Consider the following 27,207-nt stretch of genomic DNA (forward strand, 5'->3'; position numbering starts at 1 on the left):
CCATGGCTAAAAGCAGAAAGTCTGGGGCCGTGCGATGGTGGCTCAGTGGTAGAATTCTCACTTGCCATGCCGGAGACCTGGGTTTGATTCCTGGTGCCTGCCCACAGCAGGGAAAAAAAAAAAAAAAAAAGTCTGCATTGCTGGTTTCAACAGTAACCACAAAGCCATTTAGCATACGTAATTCTTCAGTTCAGTAACTTTACAAAAGATCTAGGAAGTCATGGAAAGTTACACACAGCTCAGAACAAGCTTTATTTTCAGGGAGTTCGATCTCTGATGGAGATCAGAGATGGCAATGCCAGGTAGGAGACTCAAATCTACCTCTATATATTCTCCTTCCTTTCAAATTCTAAATGATTACATACTACTCAAGGTTCAGTGAAACACATATAATACTCACCTACTGCTACATCTCTTTTATCTCTTGTAGAAAGTTTGACTGAATTTCATATACATAGAGCTACCTTTACTGATCCATTCCATTGAGGAACTGATGAGGCATGAGGTCTCACCAAGGCCACTAGTTTGCTCATAGGCTTAGATACACCAATTTATATGGTCTAGCACCACCGTGTAAAACCTCAGTTCAGTTTCTAGGATCCTTAGATAATTATTTAAATGAAGATAAAAATCACTTAAAATTTCATCAGTCAATTGAAAACATATATTTGATGAGAAGAAAATGTATCTAGATGAATTTGCAATGTATAAAAAAGGATAGGTTTTCTTTAATTATTTTTATTTTTTTTTTTGCATGGGGCAACTCTTTATTTAAGAACAAATGCCTTTACTGCCACAAATATATTTTCTTGCATCATCACAATTGGCACTACTGATGCCTTTCTTATATATAAAAGCACAATCTCCTCCTTCTTCAATATAGAACCTAGAACAAAACACAGAGATTAATTCTTTGTTGACTGGACCTCATGAAAAATAGCTGAGCACAGTCGCAATTTCATCGTGTAAATTTTGGTCACCATGTTTCCAAATGTACAATGTGGGAGGAGTCGGGGAAGGGAAATAAAGCTGCTCCTATACTTTAATCGGTCTCCAAACTTTATCTCAGGACCATGTTGGGGAGAAAGGGTCAGTAGGGGATGCCTGTGCCTTAACACCAAAGAGGTCCTGGAACTTTACTGACAATGTGGTGAGCACTGAAGATCATTTTTATAGGGTTTGAATATTTCTTTCTATACCTCAGCATAAAACTAGCACATAAACTCCTTTAGGCATTTAGAGATTTTTATGTAGGGGGAGTATAACTGAAATTTCATTGAATATTTGTCACACATTATAGAATGAGTCTATCTTGATGCTGAAATGGGTGTTCACTAGGCCACTCTTTGCAATCATCACCAGAGTGAACTGAGCATTCTTTACTGCTGACCATGATAGACCATGATACAGGTAAGTAATCACAAACACTATATCTGGAAAGGATTTCCTATATTCCTATTTTAGGTCCTTTATAAATATCATGAATTTAAAATTCAAAATGAGGAAAAGAGAATTATGAGTCATGACAAAACCTTGTTCTGTGATTATTAAAATGCTTTCAACACTTCAGGGAATTTTGCAACAGTGATGTGCACTTTTCTAACTTCTAGGTTACCTTGAATGTTTTAATCCTGCCCTTTTCCAAAATAAATGTGTGTTTCCATGGTTTTTCATTCCTTACTGCAACTCAGGGCTTATCAAGTATAACCCAACTTATAACTCTATTCATTGTCCTTTATATTTTTCCATTTTTAAAAGAAACAGAACTATCTATAATCTATAATATCATGTTAAGCTGGTTAAGTACATAATGTTTTACAAAAATTACTGTCAAAGTATCAGGGTTTGTATTCAAAAAGCTTAGTCCGTCATACTTTTTCTTTTATTTCTCAAAATTCAGGCCCTGTTATTGCTCTCAAATCATCGTGTCAGTATTGTCACTCCAAACTGATTGTAAATGTAATGTTGGTATGAGAACTTTCTCTAAATTGAGAAACTCCTGCTAGTCACTTTACAGCATCATATACTTCGTACAATACCTGGCACAGAATGTCACAAAACAGTAGCGTATCTACCGCATAATTGGTGCTCAATAAATGGTAGCTAGTGGCACTTCTATAGGGAACTCAGTGTTCCTCCTAATTCTATATTTCCCCCCACAATTTGGAGAAAATCTCAAATGTTTCAAGAACTAAAATGGAGTCTTAGGGCACATTTAGTTCTTCAAGCTAAGGAACATAGTGAAGTCACAGAATTTTAAACAAACGTTAACCGGGACAAACACTTTCATTTTCTCAATCTCTTCCACTTCGAGTCACCAATGTGGTAAGTGTAAGTTCAAGGATACTTTCTAAGACTTTCCTGAAACAATGAAAGAACAAAATAACAACAATAAACAACAACAACAAAAAGTTGTTGCCCCAAGTTAAAGAGGCAAGGATCAAACTCCTTACTCTTACATCTCGTGTAGGATAAAAGAACACTTGTAGCTTACAACCGGTACAGTCTAATTCAAATATTGGTATTTGATGTCAAAGTCTCACTAAAGAGCATGATTTTGTCTGACAGTTCCCTTTGGCATCTATTTCTTGAGGGTTTTTTGAGGGGTGATGTGGAGGAAACTATACAAGTAGCTGATTATGGACTCAGAATCCTGATGATCCTTAACACATTTAATGGTAAATAAATATCATTAAGGCTCACCAATTGATGAATAAAGCTCCATCTGCCCATGTCCAGATTTTTTTTTCATTATGTTTGCTCAGTCCAAACCAATATGAAAAAGGCTCAATATACTCCATCAAAGGCTCCTTTTACAAAATAAAGATTGCATGATATATCTCTCTGTTTCTCTTCTTACTATCATCTTTTACTAAGCCCATCAGTCTCTTGCCAGTTACTGCAACAGCTTTGTAACATGACTCCATGCTTTTATACTTGCTTCTCACTAGCCATTATCACCAAAGCAAAAAAAGAAAAAAGATTCTTTTAAAACTGACAGCATATCATGTCAGCTTTGCTCATAATTCTTTAATATATCCCCATTTTAATAGGAGCAAAAACCAGTGTCTTCACAATAGCCTCTAAGACCTTAATAACCCATATTTCTTACTAACTCCCGCATTCTACACACATTGTCTGATAGCCTCTTGTTATTCCTTGACTATTCCAGGCATGCAGCAACCTCTACTCCTATGGTGTTCTACCTGTTTCCTCTTCTTGGAAAGCTCAATCCTCAATACCCCTTTGACTAACTCCCTCACAAGCTTCACAACATCGTTCAAATGTCATTATCTCAGTGAAGTTTATTTGACTAATTTACTTGAAACCTACTTAATTTTATCATCCATGATCCTCTTTATTTGCACCTTTTCAAAACAGAACTTACTATCTTCTTATATACTATATAATTTATCTATTTATTAAGATTCTCCATTGCCTGTCTTTTCCACCAGGATGTAAGCTTCACTAGGGCAGGGGTATTTGGCAGTTTTGTTGACTAATGTTTCACACCCCAGAAGTATAACTGCTATATAGTAGGCTACTCAATAAATTAAATGGGATTTATATTACAAAGGAGAAACCTAACCAAATCAGTCTTGACGTTGACTATGGCCAGAGTTCCATGTTGGTTCATGCAGTCTGCCTGGCCATTGGCCCAAGTCGCTTCATGTTCAGAAAGAAAGAAGCAATTTTCATTGATTCTCTTCCAGCCTTGTGGACATATAGTTGCATCCTCTGAGCATTTCTGGTCGTTTTGGACCTTTGGTTTTTCAGCTAAAATTAACATAATGATGGAGAAAAATGGGGAAAAATGACAAAAATTTAAGAGAAAGGAAGAGTTTGAATATCAGGGTAAAAGATTCTTATATATTTCTGACTGAGAAAATGTCTTTTACTTCCATAGTCACTTCAAATGTTTTAACTTTAAACATCAACTCAAAAAAATTGAGGATTAGGAACAAAGGGTGAAAAAAATCAAAGAAAAATAAAGATCTATACATAATTTTAAAGAGCAATAACAAACTAATAAATAAACTTGCAGAAAAGCAATCAATCTCCTCTGGCCATATTCCCTCCCATTATTTTATACTGCTGGTATTTTCTTTATGCATCTATATCCTTTTCTATAAATTTACTATGCCATCTGGGACAAGTTTCACTGTGAAGAAGTAAACTTGCCCATATCCCCTTAACCTTAGAGAGCAGTCTCCCTACTACTGACAGTTGAAACCATATTGTCTTTCAAAGACAGAATTTCTACAGAAATTGAAGTTATTAATTTTGCCCTTTGTCTTTAAACACAAAACGATGGAAAGAAAAATGTTGAAATTTTACTAATTTTTCACTACTTATACTCCACAACTTCAAGTAGATAGATAGATGAAATTACTTGTTAAGGTATAACTCTGAGAAAAACAAATTTACCAAAAGGACACCACTAACTCACACATAAAATAAATGACTAGTTCACAGGTTTGAGGTAGGATAATGGGTCAGAATAAATGACTGGTGTGAAAACCAAGTGGAAAAATCAGACCACAAACTTATTTGAAAGTGTCAAGTTCAAAATTATTTAAAGGTGCCAAGTTCAAAAAAGAAACTAGAACAAATATTGAAGAGTTCAGAAGCTGGATCACAGAAAATTTAAATTTTAAAATTCAAGTACTAATTCACTCATTTAAGGTCTACCGATTGAACACCTACCATACCACATGCCAGGTATTATTATAAGCTCTAGAATACACTAATGTACACAGTGTACAAAAACCCTTGCTCTCATGGGACTTACATCCTAGTAAATCATATAATTTGTCATAAAATAGAACTTAGCAACCAGGATCAGCATTGTTGCTGAAGACAGTTCAGCAGAGAATTAAAGTAGATGGAGAGAGTTCAATGAGAAGTTGATATTTCATTAAAGGCATGAAGGTATGAGCTAGTGAGGCACATGTAAATATATGGGGAGAACTTCCCATGCAAATTGAAAAAAACAGTGCAAAGGCTCTTAGGTAAATTGTTTGGCTTGTTCACAAAACAGTGAAAGTGCTTGTGTGGCTGGAGAAGACCAAGTGTGGCAGGGAGTAATAAAAAGATTAGAGAGGTAATGGGGTGACTAGATAGATAGGACCTTTCAAGCCATTGGAAAGATTTTGGCTTTCATCTAAGTAAATGAAAAATCTCTTGGAGCAGATTGTATTTAAGTTTTTAAAAAGTTGTTAAAAATAGACCCTGGGACAGGGGGAAAGTGTGGAAAGATAATGGAGTAGGAAGCTCCAGAACTCAATCTCTCCACCAGAACAACTATTAAATCAATAGGAATTGTTGGAATCAGCTATTTTGAAATTCTGGAGACCAGTAGAACACTGCACAGCATACAGGGAAGAAAGGGAGGAAGAGGCTGGTAAATTATGTCAAAGACTAGGCAAGTGTGTTCTGTGTGGCAGTTACCAGTGCTTATTCTCTACTCTTGTGGCAAGCAGAAGCGGGGTCCAGGCCCTGAATTAGCCTGCTGGTGTCAGGAAGAGACACGAATATCCACTTCTCCAAAACCTGGAGTGACCATGGGCTGACCATGGATCATGGCTTCTGATTGGTGACTTTGGATTGCTGAGGGCCTAGTTCTCAGGGTGACCACTGTTTTATACCATGCCATACAAAAGCGACAGGGGAGACTTAAAGACAGTATGCTTCCTTACAGCTGCAGTAGACAGTGGAAGTGCTGAATCTACTAGGCAGGTCAAGGAAGCAGAGCTCTGGCGAGCCATAGGAAAAGCTCCTGGCGCCCTTCCTGACCTCTCCAACATCACCCTTCCTGGGCAGTGTCGAGATCTGGTGCTTTCTCTGTGGGTCAGTGGCCTTGTTCTGGCTGGGAAAGACTGACTTGGCAAACTCCTTTCTGGCATGTCCCCTGTCCCAGAATTTGCCCTCCTGGCAAAAGCAGCTTGAGATAGCCAAAGCAGTATGAGAAATAGCTGAGGCAGATGGCCTGGGGCAAAGGTTTACCTGCTTTTAGTCCAGCACTGGAACAATGGAAGAGGGAGAAGTCTCTGGGAAATAGAGGGTGCATTCAAACTTCTGTAAACAGAGGAACTCCTACACTACCAGCTAGCAAAAGCCCAAGACAATACACAGGCCCAGAAAGACAGGGAAAACCCTGAACACTGCACTCACCTTGAGCAGACCTTCCTGATAAGAGAGCTGACATTCAAATAACTATTGGTCGTATCACCAACTAATTAAAAGTTCAAGAAGCAGACATCTCAGGGAATAAATCTGAGTTAGTATTTAATAAAATGTACAGTGTGTAACAAAAGATTACAAGATAAAGGAACAAGAAACAATGGCCCATCCAAAGGAAGAAGATAAAAACCCAGAAAACATCAATGAGGAAGACCAGGTTGTAGACATATTGGGTAACGACTTAAAAAAAAAAAAAGAACTTAAAAATGCTCAAGGAGATGAATACAGAGGAAGAACTATAGGATATCAGGAAAACAATGAATAATATGAGAATCTCAATAAAGACAAAGAAATTTTTAAAAAGAATCAAACAGAACTTCTAGAGTTAAAGACCATCATTACTGAAATGAAAAATTCCCAAAAGAGTTTCAAAAGCAGATTCGAGCTGGCAGAAGAATCAGTGAACTTGAAAACAAGACATTTAAAACCAGTTAAGTTGAGGAGCAAAAAACCAAAAAAAAAAAAAAAAAAAAATGGTAAAAAGTTAAAATAGTTTAAGGGACCTCTGAAACACCATCAAGTATCAATATATGCATTATAGGAGCCCCAGAAGAAGAAAAAAGGGCAGAAGGAATTTTCAAAGAAATAATAATAGAAAATTTCTCAAATGTAGCAAAAATATGTACATCCAAGAAACCCACCAAACACCAAAAAGGATGAAAGTGAAGAAAATACACCCTGTCATATACTGAGCATAATGTCAAATGCAAAAGACAAAGGGAGAATTCTGAAAACTGCAAGAAAAAAGCACATGTTATATGAAAGGGAGTCTCGATTAGATTAAGTGCTGATTTCGCATCAGAAACAATGGAAGTAAAAAGTCAGTGGGTTGAAATACTTCAAGTCCTGAAAAAACACAATTGCCAACCAAGAATCTTATATCCAGTAAGACTTTCTGTCAGAAATGAGGGAGAGATTAAGACATTCCCAGATAAATAAAATCTGAGGAAGTTTATCACCACTAGACCTACCTTACAAGCAATGTTAAAGGAAAATCTTCAGACTGAAAGGTAGGAACACTAAAAAGTGGTTCAAAGGAGCATAAAGAAATAAGGACTTTTATCATAGGCAATGATTCATAAATACCACTACTATTGTTTTGCATTTGTTGGTATGTAACCCCACATCTTACTTCTCATAGGTGTTAAAATACAGATACATAAAAAGTTTTGACAAATCTAAGGTTTTGGACATTTGATGTACAAACATATAACTTGTGACAAGTACAAAAAAAGTTGGGGGACAAGGAGTATAGGAGTAGTGTATGTGTGACTGAAGTCAAGTTGGTATCAAATCCAATATCATTATTATATGTTTAGGATGTTGAATTTTAATACCATGGTAACCAAAAAGAACACATATGAAAAATGTATCCATATGTAAATGAGAAGGGACTCAATATGATACAAAACAAAAATGAAATAGATATATGAAAGTAGGTATTGATGGAAGTGAGAAGCAATAAATGTGTAAGACTTAACAAAGGTTAAATAGCAAAATAATAATAAAAAAAAGTCCTGCATTATCAGCAGTGACTTTAAATGTAAATGGATTAAGTTCTTCATTCAAAAGTAAAAAACTGGCAGAATGAATAAAAAATTATGACCCAACCACATGCTGTCTGCAAGAGACCAACCTTAAATTCAAAGACTCAAACAGGGTGAAAGTGAAAGGGTGGAAAATATATACCCTGCAAGAGGAAGACAGAAGAGAGTTGGGTGGCTATACTAATATCAGATAACATAGACAAGTAAAAAAAGTTGTGAGGGACAAATATGATCATTATACTGACTGCTAAAGGGGTCAATTTAACAAGAAGATAAAACAACTATGAATGCATATTCACCTAACAGCAAAGCCCCCAAATATATGAAACAAATACTTCTCTAAAAAAGAAAGTAGACTCTAGAACTGCACTGTCTGACACTGTAGCCACTAGCCATATATGGCTATTTAACACTTGAATGTGATTAGTCCAAATTGATTTGCCCTGTACATGTAAGTACACACTAAATTTCAAATGCTAAAATCTCATTAATCATTCATTTATCGTTTATGTGTTGAAATGGCAATACATTGGTTATACTGGGCTAAATAAAAATATAATCACAAATATTTTCATCTGTTTCTTTTCACTTTATTAATGCACCTTCTAAAAATAATGCATATGCAAAATGTTAAGGATTAGGAAAGTAAGATGAAGACTGAGATTGGCTTTGACAATGTAGAAGTTAATGGTGAACTTAAAAGATCAGTTCGGTGGAGAATGGTAACTGATAACCTAATCAAAGTAGGTTTCATAAAAATTGGAAAAGAGAAATTAGAAACAACTAACATAGAAAATGTTGGCTTATATCATATTTCCATTGGACAGTGCTACTTTAGGAAGTCAAGGATGGAGGAGAGAACATTTAGAAGAGAGAGGATGATGATTGAGAGCAGGATGGCAGCAGTAGAGATGGTGAAAAATTGTCAGATTCTGAGTACATTTTGAAAGACCAGGCAGAATTTTATGGTTATATTCAGGGTATGAGAGAAAAAACAAGAGTAAAAAATGACCATAAGATCTTTGGTCTAAAAACTGGAAGAATAAAGTTGTTGTGAATTAAGGATAGGAGGATCACAAAGAGAACACTTATGAAAAAAGAGACATTAAGATTTCATCTTGGCTTCACAATGGGAGACAATGTTTGGAAATGATATATCAGATAAAGGTCTAGTATCCAGAATTTATAAAGAGATTGTTCATCTCAACAACAGAAAGACAGCCAACCCAATTACAAAATGGGAAAAAGACTTGAACAGACACCTCTCAGAAGAGGAAATACGGATGGCCAAGAGGCACATGAAGAGATGCTCAATGTCCCTGGCCATTAGAGAAATGCAAATCAAAACCACAGTGAGATATCATCTCACACCCACCAGAATGGCCATTATCAACAAAACAGAAAATGACAAGTGCTGGAGAGGATGCGGAGAAAGAGGCACACTTATTCACTGTTGGTGGGAATGTCAAAGGGTGCAGCCACTGTGGAGGGCAGTTTGGCGGTTCCTCAAAAAGCTGAATGTGGAGTTGCCATACGACCCAGCAATACCATTGCTAGGTATCTACTCAAAGGACTTAAGGGCAAAGACACAAACAGACATTTGCACACCAATGTTTATAGCAGCATTATTTACAGTTGCAAAGAGATGGAAACAGTCAAAATCTCCATCAACAGAAGAGTGGCTAAACAAACTGTGGTATATACATACGATGGAATATTATGCAGCTTTAAGACAAGATAAACTTATGAACCATGTAATAACATGGATGGACCTAGAGAATATTATGCTGAGTGAATCCAGCCAAAAACTAAAGGACAAATACTGTATGGTCCCACTGATGTGAACGGACATTCGAGAATAAACTTGAAATATGTCATTGGTAACAGAGTTCAGCAGGAGTTAGAAACAGGGTAAGACAATGGGTAATTGAAGCTGAAGGGATACAGACTGTGCAACAGGACTAGATACAAAAACTCAAAAATGGACAGCACAATAATACCTAATTGTAAAGTAATCATGTTAAAACACTGAATGAAGCTGCATCTGAGCTATAGGTTTTTGTTTTGTTTTGTTTTGTTTTGTTTTGATTTTACTATTATTACTTTTATTTTTTTCTCTATATTAACATTCTATATCTTTTTCGGTTATGTTGCTAGTTCTTCTAAACCAATGCAAATGTACTAAGAAATGATGATCATGCATCTATGTGATGATGTTAAGAATTAATGATTGCATGTGTAGAATGGTATGATCTCTAAATGTTGGGTTAATTTCTTTTTTTCCGTTAATTAAAAAAAAAAAAAAAGAGAAGGGATAATTGGAGATGAAGGGATACAGACTGTACAACGGGACTGGATATAAAAACTCAGAAATGGACAGCACAATACTACCCAATTGTAATGCAATTATGTTAAAACACTGAATGAAGCTGCATGTGAGGTATAGGTTTTTGTTTTTGTTTTTTTTGTTTTTTTTTCTTTCTATTATTGTTTTAATTCTTATTCTGTTGTCTTTTTATTTCTTTTTCTAAATCGATGCAAATGTACTAAGAAATGATGAATATGCAACTATGTGATGTTATTAAGAATTACTGATTGTACATGTAGATTGGAATGATTTCTAATTGTTTTGTTAATTCTTTTTTTAATTAATAAAAAAAAAAAAAGATTTCATCTTGGGCAGTTTTAAGTTTGGGTAGTCAAATAGGCAGTTGGATTTAAAATTTTGGAATTAAGGTAGGGACCCAGACTAAAGATATATATTTGAAGGGATCAGTATTTATGTTACCTTTAAAGATCTAAGTGTGTTTGAGATCATTAAGGAAACAAAGGTAAATAAAAAAGGACCAGGTCAAGGACTGGGAATATGCAAATTAAGAGGTGAAGGGGAAAAGAAATAACAAGCAAAGGATACATAAAAAAGGAACAAGTCAGGCATCAAAATCATTAAAGTATGGCATCTTGGAAGCCAAATGAAGAAATTATTTTCAGAAAGAATGAAGGTCAAATGCTAAGATGAGGTAAGTAAGATGAAGACTGAGAATGGATTTAACAAAGTGGAAGTTAATGGTGAACTTAAAAGGTCAGTTCAGTGGAGAATGGCAAGTGATAATCTGGTCCAAGTAGTAAAAAAATGGGACAAATTTTCAAATTTTCAAGGAAGACGCTGTACAGGAGAATAAAATAAGTTAGTTACCAAAGGAGGAGTGGCATGCAATGATTTTAAAAAAAAAAAATAGGAGCATACCACCATATTTTATTGCTGGTGGGAATGTTTTGATTAAGTGTAAAAACTGATGGTATAGGAAAGAGAAGGGAGGATTACTAAAGTAATATTATGGATCAGGTCAGAAGCGATAGGCTCTAACGTAGAACATGATGAATACTTAAGGTGTCAGATGGCAGAGATGAAGGCAAGTAGGTGCAGTGATGGAAGCTTGGGGAAGCTCTCATAAAATTTCTGAAGTAAAGTTGGAAGCAAGGATATAGATTTCAGGGAGAGGATGAGGGAAGAGGCGCTGAAGGTTTGAAGATGAAGAATGTATAAAATACTTCCCTATTGGAGTGAGAGAGCTAATGAACTAAGTAAATGTAACGCATTTGCCAACCTCTCTCCTCCAACCCTTCTAACTCCAGCATTACTCAACCTGGTGTGATTCTCTGACACCCATGTCCTTCCTCTCACTTGAGGTGCCTTCTGATAAATGCTTTCTTGCCCTTAATATTCAGCACAAATACTTCCTTTACAAAGTCTACTATCAGAGGCAGACAAACTCACCTTCTCTTCTACTTCAATTGAACATACTTCTAATTATCAATTATTTTATTGTGTTACAACTGTTTGCTTGTATGCTTGTTTCTTCAGTTAAAGATAATTTCCTCTCAAGACAGAAGTCCCTTTTCTTTTTTCATTTTTTATCAGCACCTAGCATTTTGCCTGAAACTCAATAGATATTTTTGAAAACATGATCATTCTAGGAGGCAAAGCATATGGTGGAGTCTGAACAGAAGTTAGGTGCTTTGGCTGGGAGAATACTTTCTGATTCTGACTGTTCAATGTTAGGGAAGAAAAGGCTAGTCACTGATATTTATCTGGATCAATAATAATGCAATTAATTTTTTTGAGGAAATGGTTCACTTACATTTTCTAGGAAATCCTAGAATTCCCCAAAGAAGCACAATGATGCCTCCACATATCAGACTTAGGTTGACCATCAGTTTCTTTGTTTTTAAACCTGAAGAAAACCCATATTAATGTTTATCTTCTAGAGAAAACAAAAAACAAACAAAAAACCTGAATCATTTTCATCTATTTTATCGATCTTCTGTTAGGTTCTGCTATTCATGCCCAAATAATAAATATATTAGGAAAATAAGAAAGGATAAGTAAAGTCTGACTTTCAACTAGGAGCAACCTCAAAAACAGTTTGGCTCCACTTTTAAGTGCCATTTTTAGGAATTGTATTATTTATTCATCTTTAGCCATCTTCCCTACTTCCCTAACAGTAAACCAATATTTTCCTCCTGGAGATGCTGCCTTTTTCAGGGGTGGGGGATGAAAGGAAGTAAAGAACTATCTTCTTCATTTTGGAACTTCTTATGGAAATCCGGTGTAGTGTAGTGGATTCACAATTTCGTTGAAATTCGTATTTTATTAATGAAGAATGCTTTCACTTAAGAGTCACATTATGGAAGATCCATCACTACCACCATCTCACCACAAAAAAAAAGCTGAAGGCGCAAGCTGAGATGAGGAAGAAAAGCTAGGATGATCACAGAAGGCCAGTTTCTGCCCTGGCAAAGCCTCTGTCATCTCCCTTACCTGTCCTTTCTGCCTGCTGCTCCACAGTCTGCATCCCATCCCTTGTCTCAATCCCTTCTCCCTCCATTTCTGACCCTCACGGAGAAGGCTCTTTCCGGGTCACAGAGGCTGGGATAATCCTGAAGGATTATTTATTATATTTTGTGTTAAACGCTTAACTGGAGGACCATTTTTCTTGGAGGGCAGCACGGCAGCAAGACTGAACTGAAAACAGCAAGATCTGAGTCTCAGCAGCAATCTAGCATACTCTGCTCAGTCCGCAGACTGGATTTAGGGCCCCAGGGCATTTCCTTTGCTTGGCGCTCTGGCCTTTGGTGTAGCCAGGAAGGCAACGGCAGCCAGGCCAGCACCATTCGGTACCCAACCCAGCGGGATGGCTCTGCGGCCTGGGATTGGCTGGAGCACAGTAGCGACTGAAAATCCAGTCTCTGATTGGCTCCTCATCCCCCACCTGTTAAGGAGTGAAAGCAGCCAGTGGCGCGTTTCACACCCTCCACTTTTGGCTCCTTCCTATACTCTCCCTGGAGTTTCAAATCAGGGACAGATTTACCACACATGGGATGTCTGTCCGGTAAACTGCCTGCTTCTCCAGAATCGCAAGGTGGCTTTAGCCACACACCACCCCCTTTTTAAAAAAAGTTATTTTGGTTCTTTCTTTTTAATCTCTGAGTTTTAAATTTAAAGAAATTTAGGAGAAACAAGCCTTTTTTTTTTCTCATAGTAGGAATGAAAGTTGGTTTCACATACAGGCAGCCCTCACTTTGCACAGTTAATGCAAAACAGTAAAAATGACCAAGCAAACTGAAATGTACCAAGCTATTTAATAATCAGTGGAGGAAATTATGATTGTTCCTTGACTTTTCCACATTTTTTCCAAAAACGTTAAAAACTCTTACTCTCACTAATAAATGTGTAAGGAAATTAAAAAAAAAAGTAAACCTAGTATTCGTTTAGTACATGGCAATTTAAAATGTTAAACATTGAAAATTCAGGTATTTTATTTCTTAATTTAAAAATTATGAGTTGTTTGAACAGTGCTTGTCTTCCTCTGGTCTATTTTACAATGTGGCACCTGCATCTTTTCTATGCCTTATTAAATTTTCATATTTCCGCCTAAGTTTGGCGAGGCTTCCCATAATCAGCAATCGCTTCTGCAACTCCCTGTGGTAGACTGAATCATGGACCCCACAAAGATATGTTCCAAACTTACCCTCCATTTGTGAACTCATTTGTGAATAAGATCTTCAAATATCCTATTTAGATAAAGCCTAAATGAATCTAGTTGGGCCTTAATCTATATGACTGGAGTCCTTATAAATTGAGGAAATTTGGACACAGTCATCAGTCAGTCAGTAGGAACCAGGAAAAGAGAAAGAATTCACCGCGAGAAAGAAGATTGTTTATTCTGGGATGCCTCCGACTTCCCCAGTGTTAGTACTCAAATTCCCCCATTCCAGAGGGTGCAAGCTTAGTTCAGTGGGAGAATTCTTGCCTGCCATGCAGAAGACCCAGGTTTGATTCTCGGTCCATGCACTTTCCAAAAAATAAACAAACAAGCAAAACAAACAAACAAATAAATAAAAATTCAGAAAATAGTGCTGCAATAACAGGGTACTCACTTGGAAAAATAATGAAATGTGACCTGCCGTGCAGCATTAAAAAAAAAATAAAATTCCCACATTCCAGGAAATCCCTCAGACCCAGCCAAACAGAGGTGGTTGATCATCTTAAGTAAAAGTCAGAGTTAAAGCCAGATGCAAAAATAAAAGTAAATAATATTTCTTCCAAAGATATGCTGCTGCTGTAAGTTATCATTACAGTTCTCTGTTTTACATGCCTACTGCTTTCTTAGTCACAGATAATTTTGTTTTTACAATCACAGACTATCAGAAGCTTTTCAGTTAGAAATTGTATCAGTAAGAATGAACACCACACTCCTGTTTGGAGGATGTAAATTTGACTCAGAGAAGCAATCTTAATTTATAACCTTTGAGCAGAACTACAGATAAAGTATTTCTAGATACAACTCTACATCTATCCTAACTTTGTTGTTTCCAAGGAAACAGGACACTTGGTACACTTTGCAGTCCAGACCTGATGTTGAACCTTTTCTTTTCTTTGAGATTATGCTTTATTTAAAACTCAAACTTCCCACAAATTCAAGAATAATTTCATCATTCCCTGTTTTCTGAAATGCCCCTGGTTTCTCTGCTGTATTATCTCTTCCATCACCTTGGGTCAAGAAACCTGATTTTATTGTACTGTAGGTTTATTCCTGGTGGTCTTAGTTTGATTGATCTAGGATAATAGTCTTCTTTTAAAAAAAGAAATCCCAAACTCTGGCTTGATAACATAGCAGCTAAATCATACACATCATCAAGACAAGTTTTGCTTCTGTTGTTGGGTTGGTTTGTTTATGCTTTTTTGCTCTGCAACCTTCTGTATGTTAGTTTAGCTCCCCTTCGTGTCTCAGAATGTTTGCTGCAGTTCCTAGCATCACATGCAGATGCAACTATTTTCTTCTATGAGTCTATGTTAATCAGTGCAACGCAATTCCTAGACTCTCACCAGCAGAATTCCCCTATGTTTACTTTATCTTGCTCGAGTTATAAATTCATTCCTAGATAATAAGTTGTAAAGAGAGTAGAAATACTATAAATAGCTTAGACTAACTCCAATCCAATCCTCTGAGATCATCTCTAACAGATGGGAGTGTATAACACTACCTATCCCCTGTCTCACCCATGCTGGTTTGAAAGGATTTATGTACTCTAAAAAAGCTATGTTTTAACCCTAATCAATCTTGTGTGAACAACCGTTTCTTTTAATCCCTATTAGATACTGTATGTTGGAAACCTGATTAGGTTATCTCCACGGAGATGTGACTCACCCAATTGTGGGTATTAACCTTGGATTAGAGGGAGATATAACTCTACCCATACCAGGTGGGTCTTGATTAGTTTACTGGAATTCTTTAAAAGAGGAAACATTTTGGAGAAATCTTCAGAATGAAGGGAGAGCAACAGAGCAGAGTCAGGAGAACCACAGAGCCCACTAGCCAGAGACCTTTGGAGATGAAGAAGGAAAATTCCCCCAGGAGAACTTCTGAAGCAAGAGGCCTGGAGAGGAAGCTGGAAGACATCACCATGTTCACCATGTGCCTTTCTAGTTGAGAGAGAAATCCTGAACTTCATTGGCTTTCCTTGAGTGAAGATAACCTCTTGTTGGTGCCTTAATTTGGACATTTTTATAAACCTGCTTTAATTGAGACATTTTCTCAACCTTCGTCCTGTAAACTAGCAACTTATTAAATTCCCCTTTTTAAAAGCCATTCTGTTTCTGGCATATTTCATTCTGGCAGCTAGCAAACTAGAATATCCCCCTTCCCTGCTAAAATTTGGACTTACTTGAAATGAAGAAGAGAGTGGATTTGGATATGTAACTAATAGTGCCTACTATAGAGCTTAACACCAAAAACAAGAAAACAAAAGTTGGGGAGAGGGCTAGAACTGGTTACAAGACACAAAAATGGAGATGGCAGCAATTCTCCTCACTCACTATAAACACAATATCATAAAGTGAAAACCAATCTGCTCTGTTTCAGCTGAGGTCTCAAAGTTCCAGAATAATTCAAGGGTATTAAGTAATTCTTATATCCTCAAGCCCCGCACTATGGTACTTATGCAGGAAAAACTAGTAAAGTGTCAATTCAATTTGATCAACATTAAACAATGATTCTCCTTGAGAGTACAAACAAACTGAGGTAAAAAAGAGGTTTGCGAAAGAGTTGTTGTTATGTTGTACTTCACCTCAGTGATCCCAAGTGAGGTAGGGAAGGTGTTTCCCACTCATCTCTAATCAAGTAAGAGGAACATCCAAGAGACCACTCAGGACATAAATGTGTTTTGTGCACTTTGAATGGGGTAGTGACCTTTATCTGACCCTGACTAGGAAAGTCTAAAGATTTGACACTATCGATGGAGAAGCTTGAAGCTGGCAGAGAAAACCAAAAGGAATGCAGAAGAATGAATCTACTCCCACCAATAACAGAGCAAAAGTGCCAGTTTTCAGGAACAGATGTGTATCCCATCTAGAGATTCTGAATTAGGTGGTGATAGAAAGCAATCTGTCCAGTAGGGCAGTTTGACAATGAAACCCCAATAGTAAAAGCCAATAGAACCTGAAATGCTGAAGAGGAGATAGCACAAGAGAAATATCTGACAAGAAAGACCTGCTGTCAGGTAAGGTGATTTCTGAAAATCCACAAAAGCATTCTCTGAGAGAAAGAGACATCAAGAGGACACATCTGTGCTCCTTTTCCTCCAGTTTCCTCTCTCCAAAAGCAGTCAGAAATAGTAGCTAATGAACAGAAGATGTAATGAAGCTAGGGAAAAATGAGGAGCCAACAACACACCTCCTCCATAGGCTTCTAGGTCTGAAATGGTACAGGCTGGAAGAAGGTAGATGTTTTAACGTTTAAATTTGAATCTAAGATTTGGAGTTATGGTATTATGCTAGTCTGGATATCATTGTTTCAGGAATGAGACTGTTCTTGTTACTAAAACCACAAAAGCTATGAGATGACCCAAAACTATCCAAAGTTGGGGAAACATAAGTCTCTGAGCGAGAATGTGCCAATTTGAAAATACCATGTACCCCAGAAAAGCCATGTTTTAATCCTGATTCAATATTGTATGTAGAAGCTTTTGATTAGATTATCTTCACAGAGGTGTGATGTGCCCAATTATGAGTATGACCTTTTCATTAGATGGAGATGTGATGGGTTTTGAGTAGTCAAAAACTAAGTAATGGCTGCATGATTCATTCTTGTCAGGTCAGCAATGATGTTGGATCTTTGTGAAGAAGGCATGGGCAAATTTCTCAATCCAGCATTATCTCAAGCACTTCTTCTTGTTCCAACTTTCAGTGGTTAGATTTAAATATTGATGTGCAAATTTCTACATGCAGAGTCTTCATGACTCTTTTCTTAGAATGCCACACTTTTGTCTTTTCAGGAAGGAGTCACTGACCCGCTGGGCTACAGGGTATTCTTGATGCCATTCTGTTATCTTATTCCTGTAAGAAGAACTGAAAAGATATGGTTAATGTCCTTCTAGAACTAAACACAAAGAGTACATTACCAAACATCTCTGGTAACCAATTGTCCATTTATCATTTGCAGGCACTGCTGCACTGAGCTTGTAGCTTGCTTGTCCTGCACCAGAACTCCAGTTGCCTTAAGAAACAAGGGATAATAGAGATATTCTCTGCTGGACCCAAGTATCCTGGCTTATAAGGACAAATGTTTCAGTTTTATACTATTTTATTCCACTTGTTCTGGTAACCTGGGTTTAGATGTTTAAGCTATAAAGTTTCTTTCTCTGGAGACTTTCTCAGAGCCTGCTATAGCCATGCTCTTGCTTCATTCAGTGACTTTTTGTAACTTGTGAAGGCCAGGGCCTAATGCAGCAGGCATTCCATAGAAGAAAACACAACGGATTTCCTAATGCCTTTCAGCAATCTGTAAAATATTAATTAGGCACCTAAATAAGTGATAAATGTCATAAAAAACTTGGAATTGGGTAATGTGTAACTTTACTGTATGTGTTTGAAGGACAGGGAGGATAACACTTTAGGGTGGATATTTAGGACAAATTTCCCCTTTAATGAAATAATTGTTGCAGCCTATATAAATTTGTCTTCATTTTTCTCACCATTTTTCCAGTCAGTTCTCTGCAATTGGGTTTATGTATAGGATTGTTAGATTTAGCAAATTAAAATACAGGATGCCCAGTTAAATTTGAGTTTCAGATCAAAAGAAAGAAATTACTGCCCCTTCTAAGGTGAAGACAGGGAAAGAAAGGGGTAGTTGAGAAAGGCAACTGTGCAGGTTTGAAAGGATGTATATCCCCTAGAAAAGCCATGTTTTCATCTAAATCCCATTTCAAAAAGGCAGAATAATCCCTATGCAATACTGTATGTTTGAAACTGTAATTAGAGCATTTGCCTGGAGATGTGATTTAAGCAAGAGTGGTTGTTAAACTGGATTGAGTGACAACATAGGGTCCACCAGCCAGCAACCTTTGGAGATAAAGAAGTAAAATGCCTCCCGGGGAGCTTCATGAAACAGGAAGCCAGGAGAAGAAGCTAGCAGATGATGCCGTGTTCACCATGTGCCTTTCCAGATGAGAGAAAACTCTATGTTCACTATGTGCCCTTCCACTTGAGAGAGAAACCCTGAACTTCATCAGCCTTATTAAACCAAGGTATCTTTCCCTGCATACCTTAGATTGGGCATTTCTATAGACTTGTTTTAATTGGGACACTTTCTCAGCCTTAGAACTATAAACTAGCAACTTATAAATTCCCCTTTTTAAAAGCCATTCTGTTTCTGGTATATTGCATTCCAGCAGCTAGCAAACTAGAACAGCAACATAAGTGTAGGGAGGCAGGGCCTGAGGATGCTAGAACACGCAATTTATTTGGTGTGAAAGAATCACTGAAGGAAAGTGAAGAATTGAGACAGGGCGCATTATCAATGAACTTACCACTGTAAGTAACCAAAGCATAATTTAGTAGGGGACTCCCAAAAGCCAGTGTAAACACTACCCAGGATATTTTCGTATCCATCCCATAAAAGTAGATATTTTTCTGTTTCCTTTCCCCAACTGTGATGGGTCTTTGCCTGTGGCCTGAGGGGACAGAGTTTACAGTCTCTCAAGGAATGGCTTAAGGCCTTTGGTCCAAGAGAAATTTCCAGGTGGGGCTCTGTGCTCTTTGTATAATGGCTGCTGTTCATCAATCCTAGGTCTGCAACATATGAGAGACTTTTCAAAGTCTCCTAACATGTTCTCAACCTTTCAGCATCAGATGAGGTCTGTGAAGTGCATGCAAGTTACCTTTTTTTCTATAGCTATCAGAGGTTTTTCACTCTCCTGCAAACACATACTCTGCCATTAGCAAATCATTTAAAAAATAGCTGAATTCTTGTTATCAGCTTGTATTGGTTAGATATTTGTCCATATAAGTGAGATCTCATACCCTGGCTGTCCTTTCAGATGGCTGTCTTTCCTTAGAGTTCAGCTCAGGTGATTGTGCTGTGATCTCAAATCTCTGAGAGACTTACTTATAATAAATGTGGGAGTGACATGCTTTTCAGATTTCTATAGCCTAGGTTGAACTGAGTCTTCCCTCGTGGCTGTCTGCCTCAGTAATTTAGCCTTGAAGCACTTAGAGGTTGAAATGTTTGCCCATAGATTAAGATAAATGTTAGCCACCATTACAAGTCAAGATTTGGGTCAAGGCTAGAATGAAAAGTTAGGGTTAAGTCATCTGATACTGATTTACTTCAAGCTTGACTCCTATAAGTCTCCAAAGTCACTGGCTGCTTAAGGCAGTCAATTTTGATAGAGCACTTCAATAAGGACTCAGGAGACAGATCTGCCACATGCTACAGCAGCAGACATAAGGGGTGGGGCTGATGGTTTCTGATATGAAGATGCTGAAGTGACAGAATAGGTGAGAGGCAAGATATTTCCATGTTATATGTCTTCACCAAAATGCTTGAAATCCAATCTTAATTATGCCAGTGGAGGCACTGCTGTACCTAAACACCTAAAACACCCATGTGCAAGCATCAGGAGCTCTTCTCTGGAGTCCAGAGTGTGACAGGTAAGGGGGGAGCTCAGCAATAGTATTACTTCTGTTTATGCAACATTTTGCCCCAATAAATGTTATTTCAGAAAAACACTATATGTGTGTTGTGTGATCATCTGCTCCTATGTGCTGAGTAGGTTTCAAACAAAGGGAAATAGGGAGATTTCCAGTTCTGGCATAGACTCAAGTTAAATCTCCTACGAAAAGACAATTATAAAATTTGGGCAAAATGCATTAAAAAATTGACAGTTCAGTACTTGAGGGATCCTAATTAGCTGAGGTTTATTGCTTATATTTTATGTTTTGTTCCAAAAATATATCTTTCTCTTTGTAGAAAGATTACATCATTCAGAAACTCTATTCTTTTTCATACATGACCTTTTTTAGTTTGTTAATGCTGCTGGAAATGCAATGTACCAGAAATGGATTGGTTTTCGTAAAGGGAATTTATTAGGTTAAGAGTTTAGTTCTAAGTATATAAAAATGTCCAAATTAAAGCATTCAGAGAAAGATACTTTGACTCGAGAAATGGCTGATGATGTTTTGGGTTTCTCTGTCAGCTGGGAAGACACAAAATGACATCTGTTAGTTTTCTCTCCCAGTTTCTCATTTCAAATGGTTTCCCTGGAGGCATTTTCTTTCTGCATCTCCAAACATCTCTGCCTCTGTTGGCTGTGAAGTTTTTCCAAAATCATTCCTTCTTAGGGAGTCCCAGTAAGCAGATTAAGACCCACTTTGAATGGGCAGAGATACATCTCCATGGAAAACATCTAATCAAAAGATCCCACCCTAAACCCCACAAGATTGGACCAGGACCAAAAGAGCATAGCTTTTCTGGGTACATGACAACCTCAAATCAGCACAACAATGTATGGTATTTAATTAAAAAGTATGATGCATCTTAACACAAAGGGGTCAACTAAAGGAAAAAACACCAGTAGACAAATAAAATAATAAAATCTGATTTACAGAGACTTCAGATATTGAGTATATCAGATAGAGCATTTGAAATAAAAATGATGACTGTCTTCAAAATAAATAGAGAAGAGGATGACAAATTTCAACAGCATGGAAGCAATTCAAGAGTCAAATGGAACTTCTAGAACTGAAATAAATAATAAGTGAAGATAAAGTAATTTAATTAAGGACTAAAGTGATAGGAGAAAAGCCAGGAGAGACAAATGTGATGAGAGCAAAGAGAAAGTCTCCCACTGGCATCATATGCTCCTAACATGTCAAGTAAGTTGAGATGAAAAAAAAATAATAGCCAAAGAAGAGACAGTCTTTGCTGAGTTTGGTTAAATATATTTTGTTAGGTGAAGGAGAATTCAAATTGGATCAGATTGATAAGACCTTACCTAGATGGTGGCATGTGTGTGTGTGTGTGTGTGTGTGTGAGAGAGAGAGAGAGAGAGAGAGAGAGAGAGAGAGAGATGCCCCCTAATTCACTAGTTTCTATGGCATTCTTTACCACATCCTATCTGACAAAGCAGCTTATTTTAAAGTAAAGGAAGTGGGCAATGTATTTAACACAAACTCTATCTCACAAAAGCTGTTAGTTTTTTAGAGCTGTAGAATCGCTTGAATGACCTACATAAGATATTTTTTACATGTAATCTTGGAGACAGTATTTGAGAAAATTAGAATGCTACCTTGCAACTGACTGTATATGACTTAAAATAGGTGCCAAATAAAGTGTCAACTCCCCTATATCCAGAAAGCAGTTGTCTAGGAACTGACAGATGAAACTAGGAATAACTGCTCAGTATATTACCTGTGAAAACCCACATAATGAAATTCTGTTTCTTATTTACCAAACTAAGTCTTGGTGTTTCTTGAGGTCCCAGTGTTATATAATAATGCTTCTACCAGAGAACAGAGTTCTGTAAACTGGAAATTGAGACAGGCCCCTAGAAACTATGTGTGCCTCAGGCCTCTAAAACAACAGGTAGTACTTTTCAAAGTGACTAATTCAAATCCACGTGGGATTCGCATTGGGATTTCACAAACAGCAAGCAGGATTGAATCTGAAACCCATAAAATAACGAAAGTACTCCTTGTGCTCCCTGCATAAGAGTATAGGTCAGTTTAAAGCTGCGGTTGCTCCAAGTAAACAGGGTTACTGAGGACTCAGATCCTATGACAATGAAAGAATGAAAGGGGCAGTCAGATTATGGTAAGGAACATGCTAGAAGAGGGTAAGGGGACATGAAAATAAGTAGCAGGGAAAGAAAGCTATGACTCCATTTCAGGCCTCAAGAACAACTTGCATGGGGAGATTATAATAGAAATGTTTGTTGGTAATTCAAACTTCTTTCCTCCTACTGAACCCTGCTACCTTTGAATTGTAGTGGCACTACCTAATATTTTGTTTCATGTAGAAATAGAACTGAGTTTATATTAACCCATACTAATATGCAGCTGATAGGATGTCGTGTACCTCTTGTGCTTGTTTTTCATGTGGACCAGAACAAGAGTGAATGCTGAAGGCAAAGAGATGAGCTATATTGTGTATTCTGTTTGACCTGCCAGATCCACTCCCCACCCTTCTACCTCCTACTCAGTGCCCTAGAATACTGACTTCTGTGTAAAATATTCTGGGCACACTTGTTCTAAAGCTCTAGGAAATGGGCTAATGGGGAGAATGGACAGAGATCACAGGTGAAGAATCCTTTCCTATAGGGCTAGGATATGGCAGTGCTTTTTTCTGCCTGAGGCTGCATCTCTGGGATGGCCTCCTTCTACAGCTACAGTTTTCTCCAGTTGACTGTTCCCAGCCTTGCGTCTTCAGGGCTAGAGGCGGTAATCCACAGTAGCTAACTCCAGGATGTAGCACCATCCCTTGTTGATTACCTGTGATCCCATCCACATCTTACAAATTGTCCCTTTATTTCATTATTTTCTTCTCTTCAAACTCCCCTTTTAATGTGTCCACCTGTTTCTCTTTTTGGGGCATTGAATGATGCACTCTTTTTTACCTGAGTGTGTCATCATCACTGTCGTCTCTGGACCATTTGGCTGTGTGACTGAAGGTATATGCGTATCACTCTTGTCACTGTGTATTTCTCTTCACCTGTCTCTGCTTTTCCTTATTTCCACAAAAATATAAGTAATTCCAGTATTGGGTGATTTAGCTATCCTTTATGTTGATATTGGAAGACATTTGTTAGTCATATTTGATTATTATGCTTCAATATTGGACTGAAATCAAACTGATATTGATTATGGAGAATAAGCCATTAAATCATCCCAGATCTAAGCTTACTTGTGTGGAAATGAATGTTTAGCTGTATTTCAAAGGTTCTACCCTGTTCTAAACCAAAGGCTTCTTATGGATATTTGGTTACTTTTATCAAATAAGACAACACTGTAAAAAGCACTCTTTAATTTCTTCATTCTTTACCCTTGACAATTTACTGTGTATACCTTATTACACACTGATAAAATAATATTCAGTAAAGAATGAAAAGACCAATATAACACAGAGCAAAAATATGCCCATATTACCCTTCCTAAAGCAAAGGGATATTTAATCCTTCCCTTATTTATTCTTTCAGCATATATTTAGTCAGGTACTATATTAGATGTTGGGGCACTAAGATGGATTATTTATATTTCTATTTAACTTTTAAATGTATTCTTAAATGGGTTGCTATTTTTCTTAAAAAGATAGGGATTGACCAGGTGTGTTGATTTGAAACTCTTTTATGCCCCAGAAAAGCCAGGTCTGAATCCTAATCCCCAATCTTGTGGGGCCAGACCTACTGCTTAGGGTGGGAAACTTTGACTGGATTGTTTCCATGGAGATGTGATACCCCAGCTGTGGGTGTGACTTTTTGGTTAGATTACTTCCATGGAGATATGACACACTCAGTTGTGGGTGTAAACTTTAGATTAGATGGAGATGTGACTCCACCCACTCAAAGTGGGTCTTGATAAGTTTTCTAGAGTCCTTTCAAAGGGAAACATTTTGGAGAAATCTCAGGTGCTGATGCTCAGAGAACAGTTACTTCAGAGCTGATGGAGACATGGGTGTTTGGAGATGCTTGGAGGGCTGACAGGAAGCCAGGAGATATTGCCATATGCCTTCCCACAGAGATGCTAAGCAAGACCGAAACTGGAGAGAACCAAGGGAAGCCAACAGATGAAAGTCAGCCTGGAAAAGACAAGTGAGGACCCCCCCCCCCCCACACACACACACAGGAAAAGAGGCTGAAAACAATGGTGCCAAGGAGTAAGGGATCAGCAGAAGCCAGACACATGCCTTCCTAGCTGACACAATTGTTCTGGACGGCAGCAGTCTTTCAGGAGTGAAGGTAACCTTTTATTGGTGCCTTAACTGGACATTTTCACAACCTTAGGACTTGCAACTTAATAAATTCCCCTTTTTGAAAGGTTTTTGAATGGAAAACCAATTTCTATTTCTGGTATTGTAAAGAAGGATTTTATAAAGCTTAACAGTAGCTAATTTTTCTTGCTTAATTTAGCTATTTACATATATTTTAGCTTCTGAATGATAGAAATATCCAGCAAAAGCATTTGTGTCATTTTATATTCACTGCTATGCATTTGGTGTGAGTTAAGAATTGTCAAGAAAAGAGTTATGGGCCCCATCAGGCTAAGAAAAACAACCCGGAACTTCCCAGGGGCGGTTATCTGCTGCCTTGGTTATGCAAGGTTATCTGCTGCCTTGGTTATGCAAGGTTGTAACTGCCAGAGGAAGTTTATCTAAGAATGCAACTGAGAAGGTTGAGTAAGGGAGTTTTGCACAACGAGACAGCTGCTTCTTGCATGAAGCAGCTCCCATGACTCATACGCGAAAAATGTTATCTGCTTCTTGCAAAATGTTTGTTATCTGCTTCTTGCAAAATGTTTGTTATCTGATTCTTGCAAAATGTTTGTTATCTGCTTCTTGCATGAAGCAGCACCTGTGACCCATGCTCGACCCTCACCCCCCTCCTCCTACTCCTTAAAAGCTTCCCCAAACCCAGGCTTGGGGCTCTCTGTTCCTGCGCATTCAGTGAGCCCCACGCATGTGTGGTAAATAAACTCCTTTGTGTGTTGCATGAGAGAACATCTCTTGGAGTCCTCCTTTGCATGGCAAAACTCTCGAATTCTTACAGTATGTTTCATTCCAGCAGCTTTAGCAAACCAAAACACCAGGTAAAGGGAAGGAGGAAGGAAGGAAGGGAGCAACCTACATGCACAACAGGACTGTAAGATATAAAATGAAAAATAAAAACCTCCAACCCTTATCTTTCTTTGTTCTTTCACTAAAAATGAAATATTATTTTGAAAAATAATTCCTTCCCAAAAAAGAAAACTGATTTAAAACCCTGCTATTGATCACTGACAATTTTCTTATTAATATTGTCTTTTTTCTGTTGATTTTCATAAAATCTGCATAAATTTCTAAAATTAGCCCTTTATTCTTTATTACAATATATATTTTTCATTTTGCTGTGGGTATTTCGACTATATTTTTCCATATAAACATATTTACCAATTTTTATATTGTCAAGTGTATCCATTTTTTAGCGACTTATTCTATCTTAATTAGAAAGCTTTCCCACTCAAAGATAATAAATAAATTCATCCATGTGTTTTCCTCTACAATATTAATATTTTCATACTTTATATACACAATTTGATTATGAGAGGCAGTAGAGCCTGGTGGTCATGTATTGAACAAGGCAGCCGGCATGCTGAGCCCAAGTCTCAACTTTATCATTTATCATTGCCCCTCAATTCCCCATCTGTAAAAAGAGGATTTTATTTATTTTATAGTAGCTTAGAGTTGAGAAGATAAAATCAGCATTGTTAAAATGCTTAGCACAAAATCAATATGTGTATTCAGTTACTTTCATTTAAATTTTTCTGGCCAGGTCTTCATGATTATATATTCAGATAATTTTAATACCCTTTTGTCAAGTACCAGAAAAAGAAAATCTATTAGTGTTTTAATTATGTTGGAATTGAATTTTTAGGTAAATTTGGGGTAGTTTTACAATGTTGACGCTACTTATCCAAAAGCACATTTTTTTTTATTTTCAAAAACTTTTCTTCAAAAAAAAGGAAAAACAAAAATTCAAAGAAAAATTTAGAGTTTTCTTTATTTTTGATTGTGCATATTTCTAGTTAATTTGCATCTGTGTTTTTTAAGCTACTTTCTTTTTCTTTGGTAGTACTTATAAAGGAAACTGTTCTTTTAATTTTAATTTTAATATGTGACATTATATTTCTAATTTACAATAAAGCAGTTAAATTTTATTGAATTCTCTTTATAAACCTTTATAATTCTCTTTTTCCTTTACAGTAAAAAAAAAGAATACCACTTATTTCTTTTAAATATTATTTGCAGTGGGATATCAGTAACAATTTTGTAGTAAGATTTATGAATGAAAATTAATTAGGAAATGACTTACTTAAAAAGTATTTCCTCACGTACCTTGCAAACCCTCGCCTTCCAAATTTGGTCAAGAAATGGGTTAATCACTTTGGCCTAAGGATGCTGTCTATATGATGGCCTATATCTGAATGACCCTGGAAGCTCATTTCTTTCTCCATTTTGGTAGTTTATCTGAGAAATGGCTCAAATGGACAGAGTCAGTCATCAGAAAGAAAACTTTTCCGGCATGCCAGTCCTTGGTTTCATGGTAGGTAGGCTTTGGCTTCAGTATGCATGTCCCCTGGCATAGCACCTGGGATCAAAGATCCGTTACTTTATTTCTTAGAAAAACAAGGTATTCTTTGTTCCTCTAACCTATACTTAAGTAATAGGGTGAAGGGTGGGGCTTGCCTTCTCCATTTCCAGCCTCCTGACTGAAGCAGACCTTTCTCTGTTGGAAGCTTGGCCAAAATACATATGGAACATCTATGCCAGGCTGCTGCTGAGGAGTAATGAGTGCTGAGGACTGTGTTCCCCTGCCACTTCTCTGC

General features: G+C 37.2%; 1 protein-coding gene across 3 annotated transcripts; it reads right to left on the reverse strand.

The window, feature by feature from the left end:
• Positions 1–718: 718 nt before the first annotated feature.
• On the reverse strand, positions 719–12,986 carry LOC143689779 (C-type lectin domain family 2 member F-like). 3 transcript variants are annotated; one of them, XM_077167916.1, is made up of 5 exons: positions 12,613–12,986; positions 11,933–12,025; positions 3,590–3,777; positions 2,704–2,810; positions 719–886 (listed from the first exon to the last, which is right to left on the reverse strand). In XM_077167916.1, the coding sequence occupies exons 1-5, from the start codon at positions 12,677–12,679 to the stop codon at positions 772–774; spliced, it is 570 nt and encodes a 189-aa protein (XP_077024031.1). In that variant the 5' UTR covers positions 12,680–12,986; the 3' UTR covers positions 719–771. The 3 variants fall into 3 exon arrangements, with proteins under 3 accessions (XP_077024031.1, XP_077024032.1, XP_077024033.1); XM_077167917.1 differs by lacking the exon at positions 11,933–12,025; XM_077167918.1 differs by lacking the exon at positions 2,704–2,810.
• Positions 12,987–27,207: the final 14,221 nt, after the last annotated feature.

Source organism: Tamandua tetradactyla, chromosome 7 (genome assembly GCF_023851605.1).
Source record: "Tamandua tetradactyla isolate mTamTet1 chromosome 7, mTamTet1.pri, whole genome shotgun sequence".
Classification (NCBI taxonomy): Eukaryota; Metazoa; Chordata; class Mammalia; order Pilosa; family Myrmecophagidae; genus Tamandua; species Tamandua tetradactyla.

What these genes read in the sequence shown, in the direction of transcription:
- LOC143689779 (XM_077167916.1), bottom strand. Translation starts at nt 12,679, where the DNA reads ATGGAGGGAGAAGGGATTGAGACAAGGGATGGGATGCAGACTGTGGAG. An exon ending in TCTAGGATTTCCTAGAAAAT is followed by an intron (nt 3,778 to 11,932) that starts GTAAGTGAACCA and finishes TGTTAATTTTAG; the next exon opens with CTGAAAAACCAAAGGTCCAA. An exon ending in GGAGCTTTATTCATCAATTG is followed by an intron (nt 887 to 2,703) that starts GTGAGCCTTAAT and finishes GTTTTGTTCTAG; the next exon opens with GTTCTATATTGAAGAAGGAG.